Source organism: Toxorhynchites rutilus, chromosome 3 (assembly GCF_029784135.1).
Source record: "Toxorhynchites rutilus septentrionalis strain SRP chromosome 3, ASM2978413v1, whole genome shotgun sequence".
Classification (NCBI taxonomy): Eukaryota; Metazoa; Arthropoda; class Insecta; order Diptera; family Culicidae; genus Toxorhynchites; species Toxorhynchites rutilus.
Genome location: NC_073746.1, coordinates 277,793,714 through 277,814,472, shown reverse-complemented (window position 1 = coordinate 277,814,472; position 20,759 = coordinate 277,793,714). Strand labels below are relative to the sequence as shown.

Sequence of the window (20,759 nt, the reverse complement as noted above, 5' to 3'; positions counted from 1 at the left end):
TATGATGTGGAAAATCTTCCAACAGTAAATCATATTGGATCGTAGTGAGGACATTTTACATTTAATTATGAATACATTATATTACGACGTCTAGTGGTGATTTAAGGAGGAAAATTAATCTCTACCAGATCAACAAGCTCGAACGCAGTTTTAAATTGTTAAAATTTGAATGAAAATTTTTACCACGTGTTATTTAATTACTTAAAACACGCAGTACTGAACCTTACTTAACCTTTGCTATATAAATTTCATGATATTTCCACTAAAATAAATCGACAACCAGGAATATCGTATCCGATTGCACTCGTACTATATGTACGAGTTTCAATTGCTCTCGAATTATATTCCAGATAGTTGCTGCTTATCACCCCCATTCATTTTAAATATTTGTATTCCCCTCCCACTTAAAGTCAACTGAATAATTCATATTTCTACAAACATAAATGTTCTCTTAGATCCAATGGCGATTCGTGAGGTTATAAAATTACAATAGAACCCCGATAATCCGGTATATACGTATGACAAAAGTCGTACTAGATGCATGTATATTTGAGGTTTGCTGACAAAGAACGAATTGTAGAGCGATTAGAAAGCTTTACCCTTTGCGGTCGGAATTATTTGCACTTGAAAAAGCAGTGATGTATAACTTTCTGATATTATATGCAGCATATGTATAACTTGTGAAATTATGAAAGATAAACAAGATTATCGCACAAGATTTATTTATTTTTATGTAAACTTCAGATAAGTATTTACTAAACAATGTGTTTATTGTGTTGTTTTTCATATAAAAATATATGCTATAATTCTTACGAACCCCAAAATGCAGTTCAAAAATATATCACAAAAATAATTAGTTTGACATCTTCGGCCTTTTATTTTCCTGTTTGAACATACAGAACAATGATCTTTACCGCAATACATGGAGTTTTCCATTAAGCCTTCCCTCAAGCATGAATGACAACTTCTGTTTTTACTGAGTACCGTTATTTATTTTTGGGATGAAATTAATAATACCTTCAACATCACTAACTTTTAAGTTTTTTACTTCCGAAATGTTACTTAAATTCACTAATTTGGATGTTTCACGAGTGTATCTTGTGTTGAATTTTCTCATATTGCTAATGTGAACAACAGAATCGTTCTACATAGCGTACTTTTTGAAGAAGAGCCAGTTTAGGGCAAACCGAACCCGAAACAATATAAAAAGTTCGATAACTACTTTGTCATTGTTGATATTCGATCATATACAGCGTGGCACATAAGTCACGTAACCGATTTGCACAAATATACCTCATATATACATTACCTCTACGACGGCAGTCGAACAACTGAACCGCTTAAGAACCAACACGTTCGATAGTTGCAGCGCGATGGTTATTTTTTTTTCCTTCAGAGAGCGTTGCGTGACATATGCGCCACTCTGTACGTAGAAGATTTTTTTTCATCAAATATGATACTCTATAAACTTCTGAAAGATTTCGGATATATGTGTTTTTGTGTGAGAAAGGTGTTTTTTGACATTAAGGAGATCAATAAAAAATTAAATTATTTTTTTTTATTTAAAAAAGATAAATATAAATAATTTAAAAATATCTTTTTTCAATTCGATTATATACAGTGAAATAAATTTCGGGACTATATAATCGAATCCGTCCTAAAGGACGATATTTTAGGTCATGAAATCACCACTAATTGCCCTTATATGACCAACAATATTGGCAACACTGGTTAGTTGAGCAGCGAAAAAAGTCTATATGCACACATATGTTCGATACGACCATTCAGTGCCGCTTCCCAATCGCGTTTTGGACACAGTGCGTGTTAAAAACCAACAGCAGCGAGTCTGCTACGAGAAGAACGCAACTTTTGCTTGTCGGACCCAATGAATGATCTTTCTCTTTGCCCTCCGCGCTCAGGCAACAAGCAAAACGTGTTGGAGACGATGTGTTCTGGGCTTCCCAACGTGATGGTTCGCGTTTGGGTGGAACAGGCTACGTACAGTGTTTGTACACATCAACCTTATTCCCGTATTACTACACACAGAACACGAACGGCCGAAGACTGCTCCTTGTATGCCCCCTCTCACAGCGAGTCATCGCAAGCTTAGACACGAAGACGTAAATAGAGAACGTCTTGGCATCTCCACCAAAGCCATCTTTCCTTACACACAACTCTCCTCTCTGTTTGGCCGTTGGCCGTCGCCATTGCAATTGTGTTCACAAAGCCGCTGCTGTTGGTGAAAGAAAACGAGTGTGGACCGAAAACTGCGGAGGTGGCAAGAAAGGAACAAGTTTGCTGAATGAATTTTTTGTACCTCCGAACAAGAGATTGCGAGCGGACGCTAAGCTATGTATGCTGCTGCCGACGCCAGTTGGAGGTTTCGGGTGGAGAAGAGTAGAAACAATGAAATTCTAACCGATACTCATCGATCGTACAATTTTTACGACCAGCTTACGATGGCTTTCCATATAGAGGTGCGAAAGTGTTCTATTGTTCATTATTTTGCTGTCGTGTCGTGTAGTCCTTCTCTGCTGACAGGGTTAATTAACTATTTTTTTCCATTTCGCCCGAAATAGTGTTGCTTTTGTATACCTAATGGATTTAACACATCAAGCCCCGCGTCGGTCCCTAGAGATTGACAGTTACAAGGCAACAAAATAAAACAATATATGGTTTTTTTCGGATGTATTACAAAATGTGACTGCTTCCTAGTTCAATTTCTGACTATTTTTCATTTCTTTATACAATTAATATCTTTGTGAGCTGGGACCTACGCCGACATTGTGAAAACACTCTTGATGCTGGCTGAATGGAAAGTGCAGCTCAACGTGTCGATTTCTAAATGTACGCTCGTTTCGATTACTTAACAGTTAACAATAGTTCATTGGGTCAATACTCAACCGCCCATCCAATGGACGCTAACACTAATTGAATTGGAATTTTCTCTACAATTTATTCGATATGCTATACATTACCCAGTCCCTAAAAAGGTTAAAATGACGAAAATTGGAAGCATTCCCATCACCCCATACATTTGTCCAATGCTTTTCTATGTTCCTTAAATCAAACCGTCAATAGGGGGCACCGAACGGCGCAGCGAGGCACAGTTTTATGGAACGAGGAGATAAATTGCGTCTTAAAAAATGGTGATTCAAAACCCGTTTTTTCAGCTTTACGTATTTCGGAATCATATCTTATTTTGATAAATCGTAAACAAGCGCGGCATCCTTGCGCTTATCATATTTTTTTATATAATCGTTTATTTTTACAGGCTCAGTTAAATAAGTTTAAAAGAGACAAACTCCTAACTGTATTGTTACTAGTATAGATAAACATTTTTCGTAATTCTAATTATTAATAATGTAGAAAACCGATTACTCGCGGTCGACTCGAAGGGTGACATATTTTCAGGAAAAGGATGGGATATAAGGATATTGTAACAATGTTCCTTATTGTATTGTTAGTAAGAAGGGATCCGATTTCTCGCGAAGGAAAAGAAAAAAGAAAAGGAGAATATAAGGATATAAGGACAATCACACACGAAGATCGATAACTGTTAGGAAAACATATATTTGAGACATGTAATCAAGGTCTAACCGAGCCTTCCTCTGGTCCGAAGGGAGTTTTCTAAATTCGATCTGGCAACAAGATACACCTCGCACGACCAAACAACGTGTTCGATGTCGTGGTAACCTTGGCCACAAGCACATATATTGTTACCGGAAAGATTAATACTAAAGAGTAGCGCATCTAACGAACAGTGATTGGACATGAGCCGGAAGAAGGTGCGAATAAAGTCCCGACTCATGTCCAGACTTTTGAACCATGGTTTGAGGCTAACCTTAGGGATAATTGAGTGGAGCCACCGGCCCAATTTATCTTCGTTCCATATGCGTTACCAGTTATCGATGGTATTTTTACGGACTAAAGAGTAAAATTCATTGAAGGCGATTTGACGCTGATAAATATCGCCTTCAATCGCACAAGCCTTTGCTAATAAGTCAGCCTTCTCATTACCCGGAAATGAGCAATGTGAAGGGATCCAGACAAAGATAATGACATAACAGCGCCTGGATAAAGCACTCAAAATTTCTCGTATTCTCTCAAGGAAGTTCGGCGAGTGCTATTCCGGCCTCACTGAACGGATAGCTTCGACAGAGTTAAGACTATCCGTTAAAATGTAGTAGTGTTCAACAGATCGTGAGGCGACGCTGTCTAGCACTCAGTGTATCGCTGCCAATTCAGCAATATACACTGTGCGAGGAAACTGAAGACTGTGGGAGGTGCTGAAAATTTTGTTGAACACTCCAAATCCTGTGGACTCGTTTATAGTGGACCCATCAGTAAAGTACATATTATCACAATCGATACGCCCATATGTTGCATGGAAAATCGTAGGAACTCTCTCCGATCAATGTTAATCTGGAATTCCATAGATATCCTGCTCCATGGACAGATCAAAATGTACAGATGAATCATCATTGTTATGAAAACAAACACGATTAGGAATATACGTAGAAGAAACAACCTGCATGGAGCCGAATTCGTGATATGAACTCATGAAACCAGAGTGAAAATTTAGCGCGATCAGTTGCTCAAAATTTCCGATCACCAATGGGTTCATGACCTTATACCGGATGATGAACCGAAGAGATAATAAACTGTTAAACATGATGCCTGGTCCCATTAAGGAGACCCGACTTACTGCCGAAACCCCGTAAGAATAATTCAAATGCTTCTCACAAAGCATGTTATATAACATATTATTCAATAGAGGCGGCAGAACTCGAGAGTTGAATTTATCGGACAAAACCTCTATTGAAAAAGAATCAAAGGCCCCCTTCATGTCCAAGAATACTGAAGCCATTTATTGACGTGGGACTACGTCTAACCGGAATATTATATATGGGGGGTAAAATGAAAACCTAAACATAAAACATGCAGGAAAAAATGAAAGATTCGGAATGCTTATAACTCGAACATTTCTTACTGGATCGGAAAGATGTTTGCATCAATTGATAGGGAATATTTCTACGCGTCTATTGTAATTAATAAAATGTTATTTTTCATTAGATAAAGAGTTGAATAACTGTAAAATGTTAAGTGTTATCTAAACGTCCTAACTGTCTCTTTTTGATTGGCCCGATTTACGACTTCCCCCACACAGCCATCATAACCAAGCAGCCTTGGGGAAATCGGCATTGCAAATACATGAAAGTCGGGGGTATTTTTGTTCCGAATGAAATATGTTTCCCTAACACAGACTTCAAATCCATGGAGCGTGGGGAAATTGGCATTGCAAATTCATGCAAGTCGGGGGTATTTCTGTTCCGACTGAAATGATTTTACCCAATATACGTACTTTGGTACTTGCTTACCTTTGTGCAGATTATAATATGTTTCCTTTACACTGTCTTCTAATCGTGCAGATATTCGAGGCGATTGAACTTTCAAATTTAAAGCAAGCAAAATAATTATCTTCTGCTCACTAAATTTCTACGCATACAATTTGATGATCAGGCAAAATATTGATAACCATTTGCTGCGATAACGCCTATCGATCAAACAATATGCGTTCGACTTACATGTCAAAATCTAAACTGAGTGCCTGAAGTTCATCAATTCATGCAAATTCGCGGCTTGAAGTAGTACGTACACTTGAGAGATGCAAACTTCAGAGTGAAATGTAAAATAAAATAATCGTTTTACAATTCTTCCATTCACATATTTCGTCCTAGGCATCAAACCAAACGTAAAAGGACTGTCATTATATTTACTTGGAACGAAGAACACAATCTATCACAATGTATGCATGACATTACATGACATTTATTCATTATCTTTATTTACAAAGCAAAAATATTCAATTCAATTAAATTCGGAAATTGTTTCACTCAGTCAAAAATTTAATCAATACAAACAAATTATTGCTAGGCTAAGGTAGTTCCACGTCAACCTTGCGGTTTGATCATAGATATAACCCACCCATTTTTTTTTTCGGCGTAAGCCTTTTGAATTTCTGAACAAAGCAACGCATGACAATCATTTTCTCCAACAATTTCCGAATACAAGACAGCATTGCTATTGGGCGTTACGAATTGAAGTCGGACGCGGGTTTTCCGGGTTTTTGAATAGTTATAACTCATACTTGTCTCCAATCATGCGGAACAATATTATGCTCCAGAAACTGATTAAATAAATTCAACAAGCGATGTTTCGCCACATCAGGGAGGTTTTTTTGTCTTTTCAGTTGCATGCCGAAACGTGATGCTGGTAGATATCATGTCATGCAAAAACTTAGAAAAACTTAGAGCATTTGATGGGACGATGGGGAATGATTTCAGAAGTGGATAATTGAGACGCAAATATGTTTTTTTCGCACTGAAATGCCTACAAACCATCGAAAAAAACTAAATGGATGATAACTTCGTCAAATATGCTTCTTTTATATATCGCACAAAAAACCACACAAGAACAGATAACCGCACAAATTAAAAATTCGCACAAAAAAAGCCGCACAAAAACAGGTTTTACTTTATTTGTGCATTGTTTCAGAGATTGAGTTGAAGCACTGAACAAGTACGTGAGAAAATTATACACAAAAGTGTTGAAAATCTATGTCACTATGTCCATGTCACATCTTGTCGTCACTTAGAACCCATCGCTCGACTGTCAGTTTTGTTTTAAAAAGGTTTCGTGAGCGGTTGACTGTTGATTGGAAGCGATGATTATGCGGTAAGCGTAAAGGCAGCTTCGAAAAGAAGTGGAATGAAGATGGTAGATGATAGAGCAAAACCCAAAGCTTTCCGTGCGAGATGTGACTATTAAGACTAAGATGCCATCGTCTTAAGGGGTGTATCGAAAATAAGCTGTAAAAACATTTTAAATCTTCAAATCCATTTTTATTGATAAATCAAACAAGGAAACCGTTCGGCAAAGTTTTATGTTTTATAGTGTGCGAAGAAAAACAAGTAAAAAAAAATTATTGGAAATATGCTCTGACCTTCGATTTAACGCCTTTCATTAGGTTTTGTAAAATGAATCGATCTGTTTTCTTGGACGCCGCATTCCAGTTTTTCTCTAATTTCGCCATTGGATTATTGATCTCATCATCCTTTTTGAAGATCCGCTTGACCCAGTATCTCTCGATCGGACGAAGCTGGGGACAGTTTGGCAGATTAATGTCTTTCTTGACAAAATCTACACCATCATCCTTAAACCACTTTGGAGCGGTTTCGGCATAGTGAGCCGAAGTCAAATCCGGCCAGAATAGTGGTGGGGTGCTATGCTTCTTGTATAGTGGAAGCAACCTTTTCTGTAAACACTCAGATTGGTACATATTGGCATTTATTGTTCCTTTAGTGTAGAAACTTGACGTCTTCAATCCACATGAGCAGATTGCCTACTACACGAGCACTTTCTGCCCAAAAATTGTGGTCCCGAAAGAGTTCTTGAGTCTTTTTAAACGTAAATTTCATTACCCATCAGAATGCTTTGGATTTCTGCAAAATTCGATGATACAACTTCCGGGTTCTCGCCCGTGATTTTTGTTCAGCACTTTGTTTTGATACTGCTTCCGCTTTTTGATCCGCTGCACCATTCCGATCCAGATTCATTCGTCAAATCACTTATTGACGACGATTTATTCCGATTGATGAAGTTGATTACTTCTCGGTCCAGATCGGGGTTGAAAGGTCCTGGTTTTCTTCCTCTTCCCGGTAAATCATCGAATGAATAGTGTTCCCCGAACTCCTGGATGATGGATTTCACACTTGCCGGATGAACACCGAAACGCTTTGCCATTTTCTGCATTGTAATACCCTTCTCTCGTATCCGTGTGTCCGCTTGGACTTTAGTCTCTTTTTTGATACACGACATTCCGGAAGGATTGAAAAATCCACACTTAAACTAATCCTTGGTGGACACTTGACCGTTCAAGATACTAAATACAGGTGAGCACAACTGCATTCGTTTGCACATCAATGGACAGGGGCACTAAAAATGTTTATAGTTTATCTTCGATATACCCCTTAAATCCAAAAAGTGAAGTAAGGATATTCAAGAAGTTCAAGATAGTTAGACCATAGAATCGGTACGATACACATGAAATCAGTACGTAAACAAGAGCACAAAAGTTGTATAACACGATGCCCACGAGATAAGACTGTGTGGTGATGGATGATGAAACCAACATCAAAGCTGACTTCAGTTGGCTGGCCTTTAATTTTACCCCGCATTAGAACGTGACAAGGTCAAATATCATTTTAAGGCCAAAACGCAATCGAAGTTCGATAAAAATAGATGGTATGACATGTCATATGTTGATATGACAGGATAGCTGAGGACTAGAGAACAAAACATCCATTATTTCGAGGATAATGTCCAGAAGGTGAAGCTGGTGAAATCAACGTAGAGCTCCGCTTCTAGAATAAGTTAAGTTTGTTGTGATTCCACAGCGATTCGCAGATGGAAAATCGGTCCATGGCGTGTTCACGTGATCTCGTTTAGCATCCATGCTTTTTTGTACTCAGCTATATTCAAGTGGTTTTAAAATGGGTTTTAAAACGGTGTAGGTATGACGGTTTCCATTATTTTATCGACACTTTCGAAATCAAGATTGGGCATGTTTGGCTCTTACAGTACCCAGACCATAAACATTATTGACATTCACAGCCATCTGGCTGGCATTTTCGGCTTTTTGGATGTAAAACTGTAGAGTATAGCGTATTCTCTCTTTGTTGGCGTTCATCTTTGCACGCACACTCAAACAATACTGAGTAAAGCAATCACCTAGTGGAACCCGCGGTCTTATACAACGTGAGAGATCGATCACTAGAGGCATCTACGGGAGAAAAGTAAACTTGTTCCTCATCAACCAAAAAGTTTCAAACTCATAGTTTTTACAGTTTTTGCATTACGTCTTCAAAATAACCTAAATCAATTTCATGTATTTCCATCCATCGCCACTCGAATAAGAAAAGTATTAAATGACAACCTGCAGCACGCATTCAAGAACGTAATATTGAAGCGTCAAGCACGTTTGTAAATGCCGCAGAGAGATGCACACACAGTGTGGGGTGGGTGTTTCGTGTTAGCAGAGTGACGCTCTCCGGATGCCATATCTTGCAGTTATCGTTTGCGCGCTTCTCATTGGTTCTTGACATTGCCAAAAACAAAATAGCTTCGCCGTCGTTAGGTCTCGTTTTGCTGGTTTCCATCGTATGCTTGTTGTGGGTTTGTAAGCGCGGGAGCACAGAGCGTATGTTTATGCACGAGGGTGTCTATTGGCGTATTTGTGTATGTGTGGTGGTGTCATTGCATTTCGCAAACTCTTTGCCTCAATTCCGCACCGCTGTATGTTCTGATATTGGATGTGTTCAAGAGAACATTTGGTGCTGGCCATCTGCCCATGTTCATTTCGTTACTATCACCGCCTGTTATTTACACAAACAACGAGTAATTCAACAAAAACAAATTCTATTATTAGATGCGAGTCAAAATACCTGAACCGCAACATCTGCTAGTAATTTAAAACTCGACTAGAGCACATTAGAAATTTTGCGCAAACATTCGCATTCCTTCCCATTGTTCGTAACAACTCCCATCCTTCCGGGATCTCATCGGGAGAGATCTTGTAGCGACGAATACACCAGAAGTGACACAACGTAACTTGTAGTGTAGTAATGACGTGTATGTAATGTGCGCTACCAACACGGCTAACAGAGCGGCCATTTCCACGCTACTGAACGGATGAATGAAGTGCAGAGCCGAATCGTGAGACGCACATTGAATGCAACGTACAATGGTTCGATTTATGGGATCATCGATCATCGGAATCCTCACTTATCTATGTGCTAATGGGTCACGCTGGGATGGCATTAGAAATATATATATTTCGTACTGAACGGTGTGTATTTAACTCAAATCAGATCATTCTAGTTGTGTTCAATAAAGTCTTAAATTTAATGCAGAAATAATAGATTTCTTTTTCTCCAATCTGATTCAGAACTTGTTCGAACTTGTTATATTCGTTATATTCCTCTTTTCAAAAAGGCGTCTGACTTTTTTTAGATTTCAGGTATGAAAAGTTGCTAAATGACCATCGGTTTCACATCCACAAAGTTTCACTGGAATCTGTGATGGTGCTGCCAATGGCCGGTCGAGTTCGCATGGAATTCGTCATGATCGTGATGGAAATGTTAAACGGAAAACGATTTCAATCTCATTAACCCGATTATATTACATTTACCGGAAGAACTCGAATGTAACACTTAGTCGAATGACACATAAACCCGAATGAAGAATTAAAATGCTCAAAGAAATTATTCTATCAAATAAACTGATATGAGTTATAATCATTTCAATAATCCAATGCAACGTGAAAGAGCTTATTTTTTAAAGAAGGAATAATTTCCTTAAATGCCTAAAAATGTATTTTCATTGAATTCTGAATATCTTGATTAAAAATTTATAACACAATACATAAACGCAAAGAAATGTTGAAAAAAGGGTAAAAGTTCTATATAATAACAGTTCAGGCGGTATTCAGGAAGTTTTAGTGTTTTATTCATCTATGGTCAAACTATATGTTTCACACAAAGGATTCATTTTACATTTCACGAGATTACAATTCTGTATTAATTTGATTCATTGTCAGGATATTTTTTATCCTTCTACATTCAAGGTTACATTTGGGTAAATGCTATATTCAGTTGGATGTTACATTCTGGTATCCGCATGAACGATATTCAGGGTTTTTTAGAAGCATAATAGTTTATATTGGGATAAAAGACAGTAAATGTAACAGCCATTAATTAGGCTCTATTCGAAAGATAATTCTCTACCTATTGCATTTAAACGTGATCTCCGGCGTATGACTACCATTCTATTCAAGGAAAATATAAATATTGGGTTTACTCTAGGCAATCTTAGTTCAATTACAATTCGGCAATCATTCAGCTAGCAATCAGTCGACTGCGTAGGCGTCCAAAATGGCCTTTCTCAAGGACGAGAGATTATGTTAAGTTTTCTAAGTTGGCCTCTTTCAAGGCCAACTGCGAACGAACACATCAACAACATTATCATTTGTCTCATTTTCTGTTTTGCATGCTCAACACCAATGTTGAACGGACGAATTTTTTTATCTTAGCTTTAGGATGTTTTTTTCAGATTACTGTTAAATCAATTGTAGATATCCACCGTGCATATCATTCTATCCCAGGGAAACCCGAAAACAAAGTACCATCTAAATATTGGGTTCGCTCACCTCCAGTTTCCATTTTGCTACCGTGTTGAAATATCGTGCATGATTTTTTTGTTTGAGAATATAAAATAAGTTCAGTGCAAAGCTAGCCCTGTACGTAGAAGCAAAGCAGAAGAGAATTTTTATAAATTGCATTTGCGAAAAAACATTCGTTCTACAGTCAGAGAGAAAAGATTTTTTTCGACGCGAAGTCGCTTAGTAGGTAGACTTGTGAACGAAAAATACCAAACCGCATAACAATTCATTTTTGGCACATTTTTAAGTAAGGGTCCCAAATCAAACAAGGGGCTGTCCACATACCACGTGGACAACTTTAGGGGGGTAGGGGGTATTAAAATGTCCACGCTTGTCCACGGAGAGGGGAAAGGGGGTATAGACTATGTCCACGTGGACACGAAGAATAAATATGTTTTCAAATACAATCGACAAAAAAATTAGAGGAACAGAGTGCGAAGTCGGAAATTTTAAGCGATTTTTGACATGCTGTATCTTCGTGAAAAATCAACGTATATCGATGGGAGGCACATGATTTTGAAGCTACAACTTTCAGGTATTAGAATATTTTACGTACATATTTTTATCTTGATGTGAGTAGGTGTAGTAGGCAATAATATCGGGAAGAAATGAAAAATCAACTCAATAGCAAATCCATATAACATAATCAATCAGCTTTTTTATGGTTCCAAGAACGTTCCTGTAGGACCTTCTCACACTGAGATATTTCAGTTTGAATGAAACATTATTATCTAAAGGCAGTTTTGAAAACTCCAATAAGTTCTGCACAAGGATATTTTGTTACTTCGACGAAAAAAATTATTTAAATTTTTTGTATTGATTTAAAAAAGGGTCAAAACAAGATTTTCATAGTGCTTTACAAAATCGACTGTAGTTCTGCAAATATCGCATTAAGTTCTAATGTTTCCAGTCAAATTTTTAGCCTAGTGTATTCCCTAAACATCTGTAAACGTTTCATATTGATACGTTCAACCGTTTTTTCTAGCCGATTTTTCAAAGTTTGGAGTAAATTAAAGGAGCATTTTATCGCAATCGTATCAGAAGTACAAAATCTTACGCGACTCTCAGAACAAACGATTCGTAACATTACACTCCAATGTAACATTTTCGTCAACTCGAGAAGACCCGAACATTATTCCACGAATTGTCTTAAAAGCTATCGATCTTTATCGCTACTTTCACCACTAGCAGTCAAGAATAACTCTGAAAAACCAATCGTAACTGTTGTTCCGTGATTTGAGATTAAAGTTGAAGCCTCGGAGCGAAAATTGTTACATTGGTCGTTTTGACTGCTTGCGTTTGCAGATTGGTCTTATTACGTTGCATGACAAAAATTTGAAACTAACTACTAAACGACAATCAAAATATCAGCATTTTGTTCTAAAGACAGATTATCATTGTTATCACTCGTTGAATTGCACTGAAATGGATAACAACACCCGAAAGAAACAAAAACTCAAAACGACCGATGTACGACTTCGTGTTGTTTTGACTGCTTTGTTAATCTGGACAAAGGAAAGTGGCGTCCGAAGTAACTTCGGTGCTTGAAATCCTAATCTATACATTGGATATTTTTTTTATCGGCGATAAAAAGATGAAGAAGATAGATACGTGAACGATTGTTTTTGTAATGCATTCAATGATTGAAAACTAATAGCGTGTATCCATTAACTCGATTTGTTTACGTTATTTACATAGGACCTTTTCAAAAATTACGCGAGAACTCCATATTGTTTGATTTTTCATGATATTACGAATATATTTTTTTTATCAAATATAATTTTCTATAGATTTTTTTTAGAATAAAAATGTTTGTATAGTTTTGCATGCAGAATTACGTGTAAAACAATTTTATTCTATTATTTTTCTCTAAAACTTACTAAAAAAAACTAAAATTCCTAGTATTTCTAACATTTCATAGCATGAACAAACCGAATCGAAACACTTGGTAAACATTTTTTTCATTGACTTTCTCTTGAATTAATAACTCAGATTGGAAACTTGTTTGTTGTGTTTGATAGTTTGGATACTAAATGAAAACCTTTTTCATTGAAATATTTCACCACAGGTCAAATTTCACATTGTTATTTTGACATGTGGTACAATGTACAACCAAATTATGTGTGTCATGCTACGATGGTACCTTTACAACGCTGTACACGTACAACGCTAGTACAGTTATATGTCTGCCCAAGGTATAAGCATCAGTGGCGTCGAGTGGAGCTTTCGCACCCGGGGCAGAAGTGTCTGGTTGCACCCCTCCCTCTTCGCTATTTGTATATGTTGTATGCCGAATGATGAAGCATTTGTTAATGTAGGGGTGTTTCTGCATCCCTAAAATCGTGTACCCGGGGGCGGTCCGCACCCCCCCCCGCAAATCGACGTTATCGTTTATGCGTTATCAAAGGTCAGAGGTGCGTTGTCAAAGGTGTGTTTGTATCTAAAAAAGAGATACATACTGAGTGCACTACGTGCATTGGTAATTAGAATTCAAATCTTGAAATATGGCCAGCTTGTGTATTGTTCTCGCGAAAACATGAATGAATCATGAATCAATCATTTTTAGCTGCTTTCCTAAATCACGCAATTATTTCAAAAAGTTTCGTGCATTCTGAATTAATGTCTGGAATAGTATAAAGATAATTGATATTTATATATATTTTTTTGTTTGAAGAATTAAGGAGTGTGTTCGGACTTTTCCTTGAATTTTCGTGAATTGTTTCCGGGTTAAGAGTGGCGTCAAAGTGTAGCACATTTCATGCCGGATGCGAAGAAGGGTTTTTATGTCCTGCGGTGAAATGCGGTGGAAATCCGAAATGAAAATTTATTCCGCAGCGGTTGTTGTTGGTGATTCAGAATTTCTGTTTACGTTCTGCTAAAGGTGTTGCATATTATCATTTGTGCATTTTTATTGAAAAATTATATTTTCAGGAGCGCTGAAGATGTAATAGTACATGTTAATGCTTCAAGTTTATTTGACAAGTTGCTAAAATTGTTATTTCATTGCCTAGTGAATCATTCACGCCCCTCAGTGCATTCACCGACCCTTGTCAGTGCTACAGAATATTTGTACTTCGTTCTAGCTCATTGTTAATTTTTTATAATTTATATTTTCGCCAGAGATAGTTTCGTAGTCCTACGTCAACAATTTGGTCGTGTACACTTCTGATTTAAAGAAAGACATTTTTGACAACATTAGATCCAACGGCTTAACCCTTTCGCTACGATTGTCGTCTATAGACGACATCCACGCGATGATCTGTGTGTACGAGCGTCGTCTTTAGACGACATGAGAGTGAAACTGCACATCGATCACACCAGCGCCATGTGCATACTTTTCGGCGCAGTGCTCCGTACAGCGGTAGCACTCCGGCGGAGCACACTGCCGTATTGAAAGTGTTGAACTTCTTTTGGAAGAATTTTTTCGGCTACCATCAGGGTTGCCATAATAATCTTTTTATCTGTGTTTTTTCTCAGAAAATCTGTATCGATATTTGTATCAACCCTTTGCGGTCTTTTGTCTGCTTTCAGCCACCACAGCAAAGAAGTATACTAATACAGAGCAGACTAGATTATATACAGTCTCGGATTTCTTTTCACTGTATATAATCGAATCCTGTATATAATGAGTCAAAAAATGTTTTCTATTCATTTTTGATGCATATATTTTTGGTTTTTTTTCAATATAAAAGAAGAATTTAATTTTAATTCATCTCCTTAAAGCCAGGAAACAATTTTCTCACATGAAAAAAAATAATTTATACAGAATCTCTCAGGAGGTGATAGACGATCATATTTGATGAAAAAAATCCTTCTACGCATATGTTCGAGAGTCAAGATTGACAAAGTTATAAAACCTTTTTGTTTGTTTCGGACTATGTTGCCTAAAACTGGCTCTACATTAAAAAGTACGCTACGGAAGACGATTTTGTCGATTCCATTTGAAAGATGAAAAATCTAAATTCATTGTTTTAAATAACATTTTGAAAAAGTGAAAACTCAAAATATAGCAATTTTTAATGTGTTATTATTTATTTTATCCTAAAAAAATATTTTAAACTTGTTTTCTGATCAATTCAATTGATGCTTTCTAACCGCTCTACGAAATTGTTCTTTAACACCCAACTTGTATCTTTCTTAATTTCGCTACACTATAGATATAAACAATTTCTGTTGAAAATTCAAACTAAATCTTCAAAAATCACGATTTTTACCCCTCTGTACTTATTATAGCCACTTAAATTTCACCTCAACGTTGAAAGGTTAACTCTTTTCTTGAAATAAGTAATATTTGAAATGTTATGTTTTTTAAACTGTATATAATCGAATCATATATAATCCTGTGTAATCCTTATCCGACCTGTCACAAAGTTTTACAGCATTGCTTTATCATGTAAAAAAAAATGCGGCCAGTACGACAAACATGTCGAAATTTAATACGGCCGCAACGGGTTAAATTTCTAAATTAAATCTTGAAGCATAATCTTAGCTTTAATATCATTGATTGGTATAGTTATTATGAATTTAAAGATGTTGATGGTGGTAACCCTGGCTACCATAGCAGGTATCCCATTAATAACATCCGTAGCTCCGCTGAGAGGAATTCGTTCGGTTGCCAATGGAGATCCTTCACCGATATCGTCAGGATACCATGAAAACACCACCCTCAATGTATGTGAATATCTGAACCACCCGCAAAACACTAATTTCCGCGAAAAAATCAGGAAGTCACAAAGGAATATCGATTTTGTCTCTGTTCCTCTTTTGATCAGCGTGTCCGCAGATTGCAAAATAGCAATATCACTAAAACTAGTATGTGAAAAAGGACCAATGACTTAGAATTCTTTACAGTTCCTCACAATTCTGTACGTCAAAACCACGAACCCTATGGAATATCGTAAGTTTTGTTCAAATGTTTACAATGAACATTTGTTTATAAATGATTAATATAATGTTTTTAATTCAATTCAATTCAATTTCATTTAATTTCAGTTGTACTATTCTACCAAACTATACCAATTATATTTTATTTATAGATCCTGGTGGCGCTCGAGTTATTGAATATTATTGTTTGGTTGTTTACGAAAGATATTATGAAACACAGACAGACACACATATTTTCTCATCGACATTTGACATATTCTACAATAGTACAAAGCTGTGCTGAGGTTTCCCACATATAAAATATTGCATTAGTTGCCTCCTTTTTACTTGTTTTAATTAGCACAAAGTGCTCTTTGCGACAGTCAAACTATCCAATAGGGATAAAATCCGCGGGTGCGGAAAAACTATGATTAATTCGCTAAAACCTCTGTGCGGGGGGACACACACAATGTAATTAATCTTGTATCTGAGGAAGAAGAACCTAAGCCTCCGTCGTATGGGTGTGACACTTGGGTGTGGGTGTCAAACCACATTCATAAAGCAACGCTCCGCTGTCAAAAAAAGGGGAAAAAACTCATCTAACTTATACTCTCGTTTCTGTTCGATTTCTGCCGCACACACAATAATATAGTCTCCCATTCTGGGAGAACAACGCAGCGCAAAAACTGAATATTGTCCACTGGCTCATTGAATGAATGAATTGTATGTGTAGTGTGTGTACATCAAGATAAAAATCAACAACAAAATATGTGGCCACTAATGTCATAACACAAACAACAAGAGTTCGACCGCACCGCCGCTGCCGAGTGGAATAAAATTTGATGAATACGCGATGGCATAGAGGCGTACACCGCTCATGTAGAGACAGTAGAACCCCGATTATCTGCAAAATAGTCTGGCAAAGTTACTGCGAATAACGCGATAATGGACTAAATGGGAAGTGCAAACACGAAATAAAGATTTTTCAACATGTTTTATCAATAAAAAATCATTAAACTATGCATCTGTAAGGTCATTTACACCTGTGGTCAGATAATGTGAAAGCCACTACCAAAACAAAAAAACAAGTGCCTACCTCTCACTGACAAATTTCGGGTAGCTCTATAGAATTACTATTGTACTCGCTTCTGCGAATAATCCGCACCGCTCGCGGATAATCGGGGTTCTACTGTATTTAGTGAAAGCCATTATCCTCCTCTGACTGACGAATGAATGCTGACATTTTGCACACATGTGTCCACACGGATGTAACTGTTTGCGCGCTCGAAATCGGATTGCGATATGCTGCTGCCGATTGTCATCTGTTGACGCGGATGCAATGAATTAGTAACTTCGTTTTAGGCTCAATGAAGAGGAAGTGCATCGGAATCATATTTCAAACTTTATTTTCTGGATAAGCTTTGAATGTTATTTCCCAAACAATGGTGATAATCCGTCTTTCTCACATTTACGGCTCGCTGTATCAAATCACGCATCCACTTTGCGCTCCTTTGGTAGATCCCCATCGGAAGGATTTTTTTAACACAACTTCCCGTTCTCTCTCTCTCTTACCCTTTTGCAGAAGCCGAGTCAACAGCGCCGATCCAGTGTCAACACCATCATTAAGATCACCAGATCAAAGGGCTGAAACATATTTTATTTTACTTAGTTTTTTTCCTCGCAGAAAGTCAGCCTCACATGGATTAAACTTTCTGCATAAGGAAGAGTAAAAAGTGGATGAATGCAGACAAAGTTGGTGAGATATGGTCCCCAGGAACGACCTGGGGTCGAAAAGTGAAAATCTGTGCAATCCCGTTTGTGTAAAGTGCAGTGTCGGTTTCGTGTCGTTGTGTTCATGAACGGAGCACGAGCAGGTAGAAAGAGAAACGAAAAAGGAAGAAAAATAAGGGAAAACTACAAATCTTATCAGTGCCAGAATAATATGCACGTATCAACACATCCAACCAGCACAAACTACAGGAACAGCAACAGTCAGAGCATTCAGCAGAATATCAGCAGCGAAAGGAGTGTGAGTTCCTCTGATAGCACCGCTGCCGGTTCATCATCATCATCATCATCGCTGTTTCGAAGTCAAAATTCGGAAACTCGCCAGTGCCAGCAGCAGCAGTTGCGGCAACTGGCCGATAAAACGCCAAGTTGCGGCGATGACCAGGGTTATCAACGCGAGCAGCAGCAGCAACAGCAATCACAGCATCATGGTGCAATCGTAACTACAGAATGTGATACTGAAGCGGAGGTGAGTCATGGTTCCTAGCGGTATTTTTCCATTCGAAGGATACTTCCAGTGTTACAAGATCTGCTCTCATTTGGTCACATTTGAAGTATAGAGAAATACATAATTAATAAATATTGGTGATAAATTATTCGAGAACAACGAATTTGTTCTACAAATTCTATGGAATGGAATTTGGTTATGAAAGAGTATATGCGAACAGACGGATCGGTCAGGATGAAATGGCCTCGATTTAAATCAAACGTTACATAAACTTTTGACTGAGGGGACTGAATATTTCCCAAGAGTTGAAAGGCTTTTAACGTAGGAGTATAGAGTTGTAAGGTAACGTTGCCAATGTTCCAGTCTAAACTGGATTCTTCCAGCTTTTTTTTCTCGATCAAATCAAACAGTTCCAGTTTTTTAAAAATATTATCCAGTTTTTTTATATATTTGCTTCAGTTCCACTTATTTGATGTAAAATTCCTTCACAATGTATAAATGAATCGTGAAATCGTGAGAATCCCCATAAGTCCATTTGACTCACTTGCGAGAAAACGATAAAACGTTTGGGAGATATATGCACCGATATAACACAAGACAAGCTAGTAACCTCAGAACCATGAACTTTCGAACGTCCTGTACCCAAAATCCCCTTTTTTACAAAGGATATAGACTTTTTAATAAATTACAAATGAAGCAGAGACAGCAACAAGCCTTCGAATGTTCCGTAGTATCTGTAAAGAGTTTTAGAAGTATGATTTAGATTTGTAACCCTGTATAAAATGAAAGTTAATCAATGTTAGCATGTAAGATGACGAAGTTATAATGGATATTTGTGTTTCTCATCTTATGACTATGATGATGATGGTATGTTATTTGTTTGCGAAACTTTAGTCGTACTTTTATTTCTTTAGTCGTACATACAAATTTAACTTTAAACAATAGCTTGAGTTTAGACATATAGAGAAGCATGAGACTGAACGTAAACAAATTTCTCTCGAATCAAATAAAAGCGTTGCAAGGGGTTGAATGTGGAAACCGAAGTGAAGCTAGGATAGCTCAACCGGAATACTCGTAAGTTAATGTTTTCAACTGATAATTATAACGAGATTTTTCTGTGTTGTGGCGGATCTCATTGCAGATTTCAGGTTGATACGTTTACACTCCAGGTTGGATGTGGGGTCTGAAGTATCGGCTGGAATTTGGCTTAGGTTTGCTCAGCTGTATGGTCTCGAAAACGACTAACAGACCGTTGTCGGGTATCCAGTAAAGCGGGATTTTTTTTGTAAATTCATGGCTAATACTGACATAGGTATTGGGTTCAATTCCTGATCGGTCAAGGATTTTTTCGGATTGTAAACTTTTTTGACATGCCTTGGGATAAGTAATGGCCCTGAAGTATCGGCTAGAATTAGGCTTGGGTTTGTTCAGCTGCATAGGTTTTGGTTTAATTTCCCGATCGGTCTAGGGTCTTCCCGGGCTGGAAATTCTCTTGACATGCCGTGGAATAAATACGATCAGAAAATGGCTTGTATTGTTCTTTCGATTAATAATTTATGTATGCGAGATAAGCAGTCCGTTTTCATTTCAATTTAATTTGCCTACTGGTTAGTTGATGAAAAATATAAGTATCGTAATATAATCAATAAGATAACTCGTCCCGCTCAAACCTTTATAGGGGAATGAGGTGGGACCATCATCATCTTTATAAAAAAACTGTTATTCTCAATATCTTGACCCATTATTGGTATCAGGTTCGGTTACTACAATACACTACACTCAGGGGGATTTAAAAAAATCAGAAAATAGTGATATAATTAGTGGTTTTGTAGAAATTCAATTCAATTTGGTTCATGTTCATAATATTCTTACCAAGTAAGAATGGGGCTGTTTATGAGTTATGTTCTGCATTCACACGTTCGACGCCCAACGCGACGTTTTTGAGTTTCTTGCAGAGCCCAACTTGCGATTAAATTATTAAATGAAAATCAAACTTAGTTTATAGATAACTTTTACATGATCTAGCAATGTTTGTTTTCAATTGAAGACGAATTGATGACAATAACACATGCCAAAGTCATATAATAGGGGTTTTGCAAAAAACTGCAGTACAAACCATCCGTACTATAAATTAATAAAAACTATAGTATAAACAGTAGAATATTATGGTTATGATTTTATTATTTTTCTTCATATCCTATAGTTACATTTAGGTGCCTATTCTATCAAATTCCTTCTAAAAATCCTATTCAATTTGAACGAGGAAAGTGTCACCCATAACTGGGTGACGGGGCGTCGAAAGTGTTAAAAGGGGAAGGGGTAAGGGGTGATTTGGATAAGTATTATTTGTTGCAGCTCACATTACTATTGATCCATAAG

The 20,759-nt window shown here is 37.2% G+C and overlaps 1 protein-coding gene across 12 annotated transcripts in view; it reads left to right on the top strand.

The window, feature by feature from the left end:
• The window catches only part of LOC129774720 (putative transcription factor capicua), a 139,151-nt gene that overhangs the window by 29,093 nt on the left and 89,299 nt on the right, over positions 1–20,759 (top strand). For 10 of the 12 annotated variants that reach the window (XM_055778621.1, XM_055778629.1, XM_055778628.1 and 7 more), the window contains exon 2: positions 17,727–18,401. The exons of the other annotated variants lie outside the window; for them this stretch is intronic. In XM_055778621.1, the coding sequence (XP_055634596.1) occupies positions 18,000–18,401 (402 nt within the window). In that variant the 5' untranslated portion in view covers positions 17,727–17,999. The remainder of the gene's footprint in view (positions 1–17,726; positions 18,402–20,759) is intronic. 12 annotated transcript variants of the gene reach the window in all.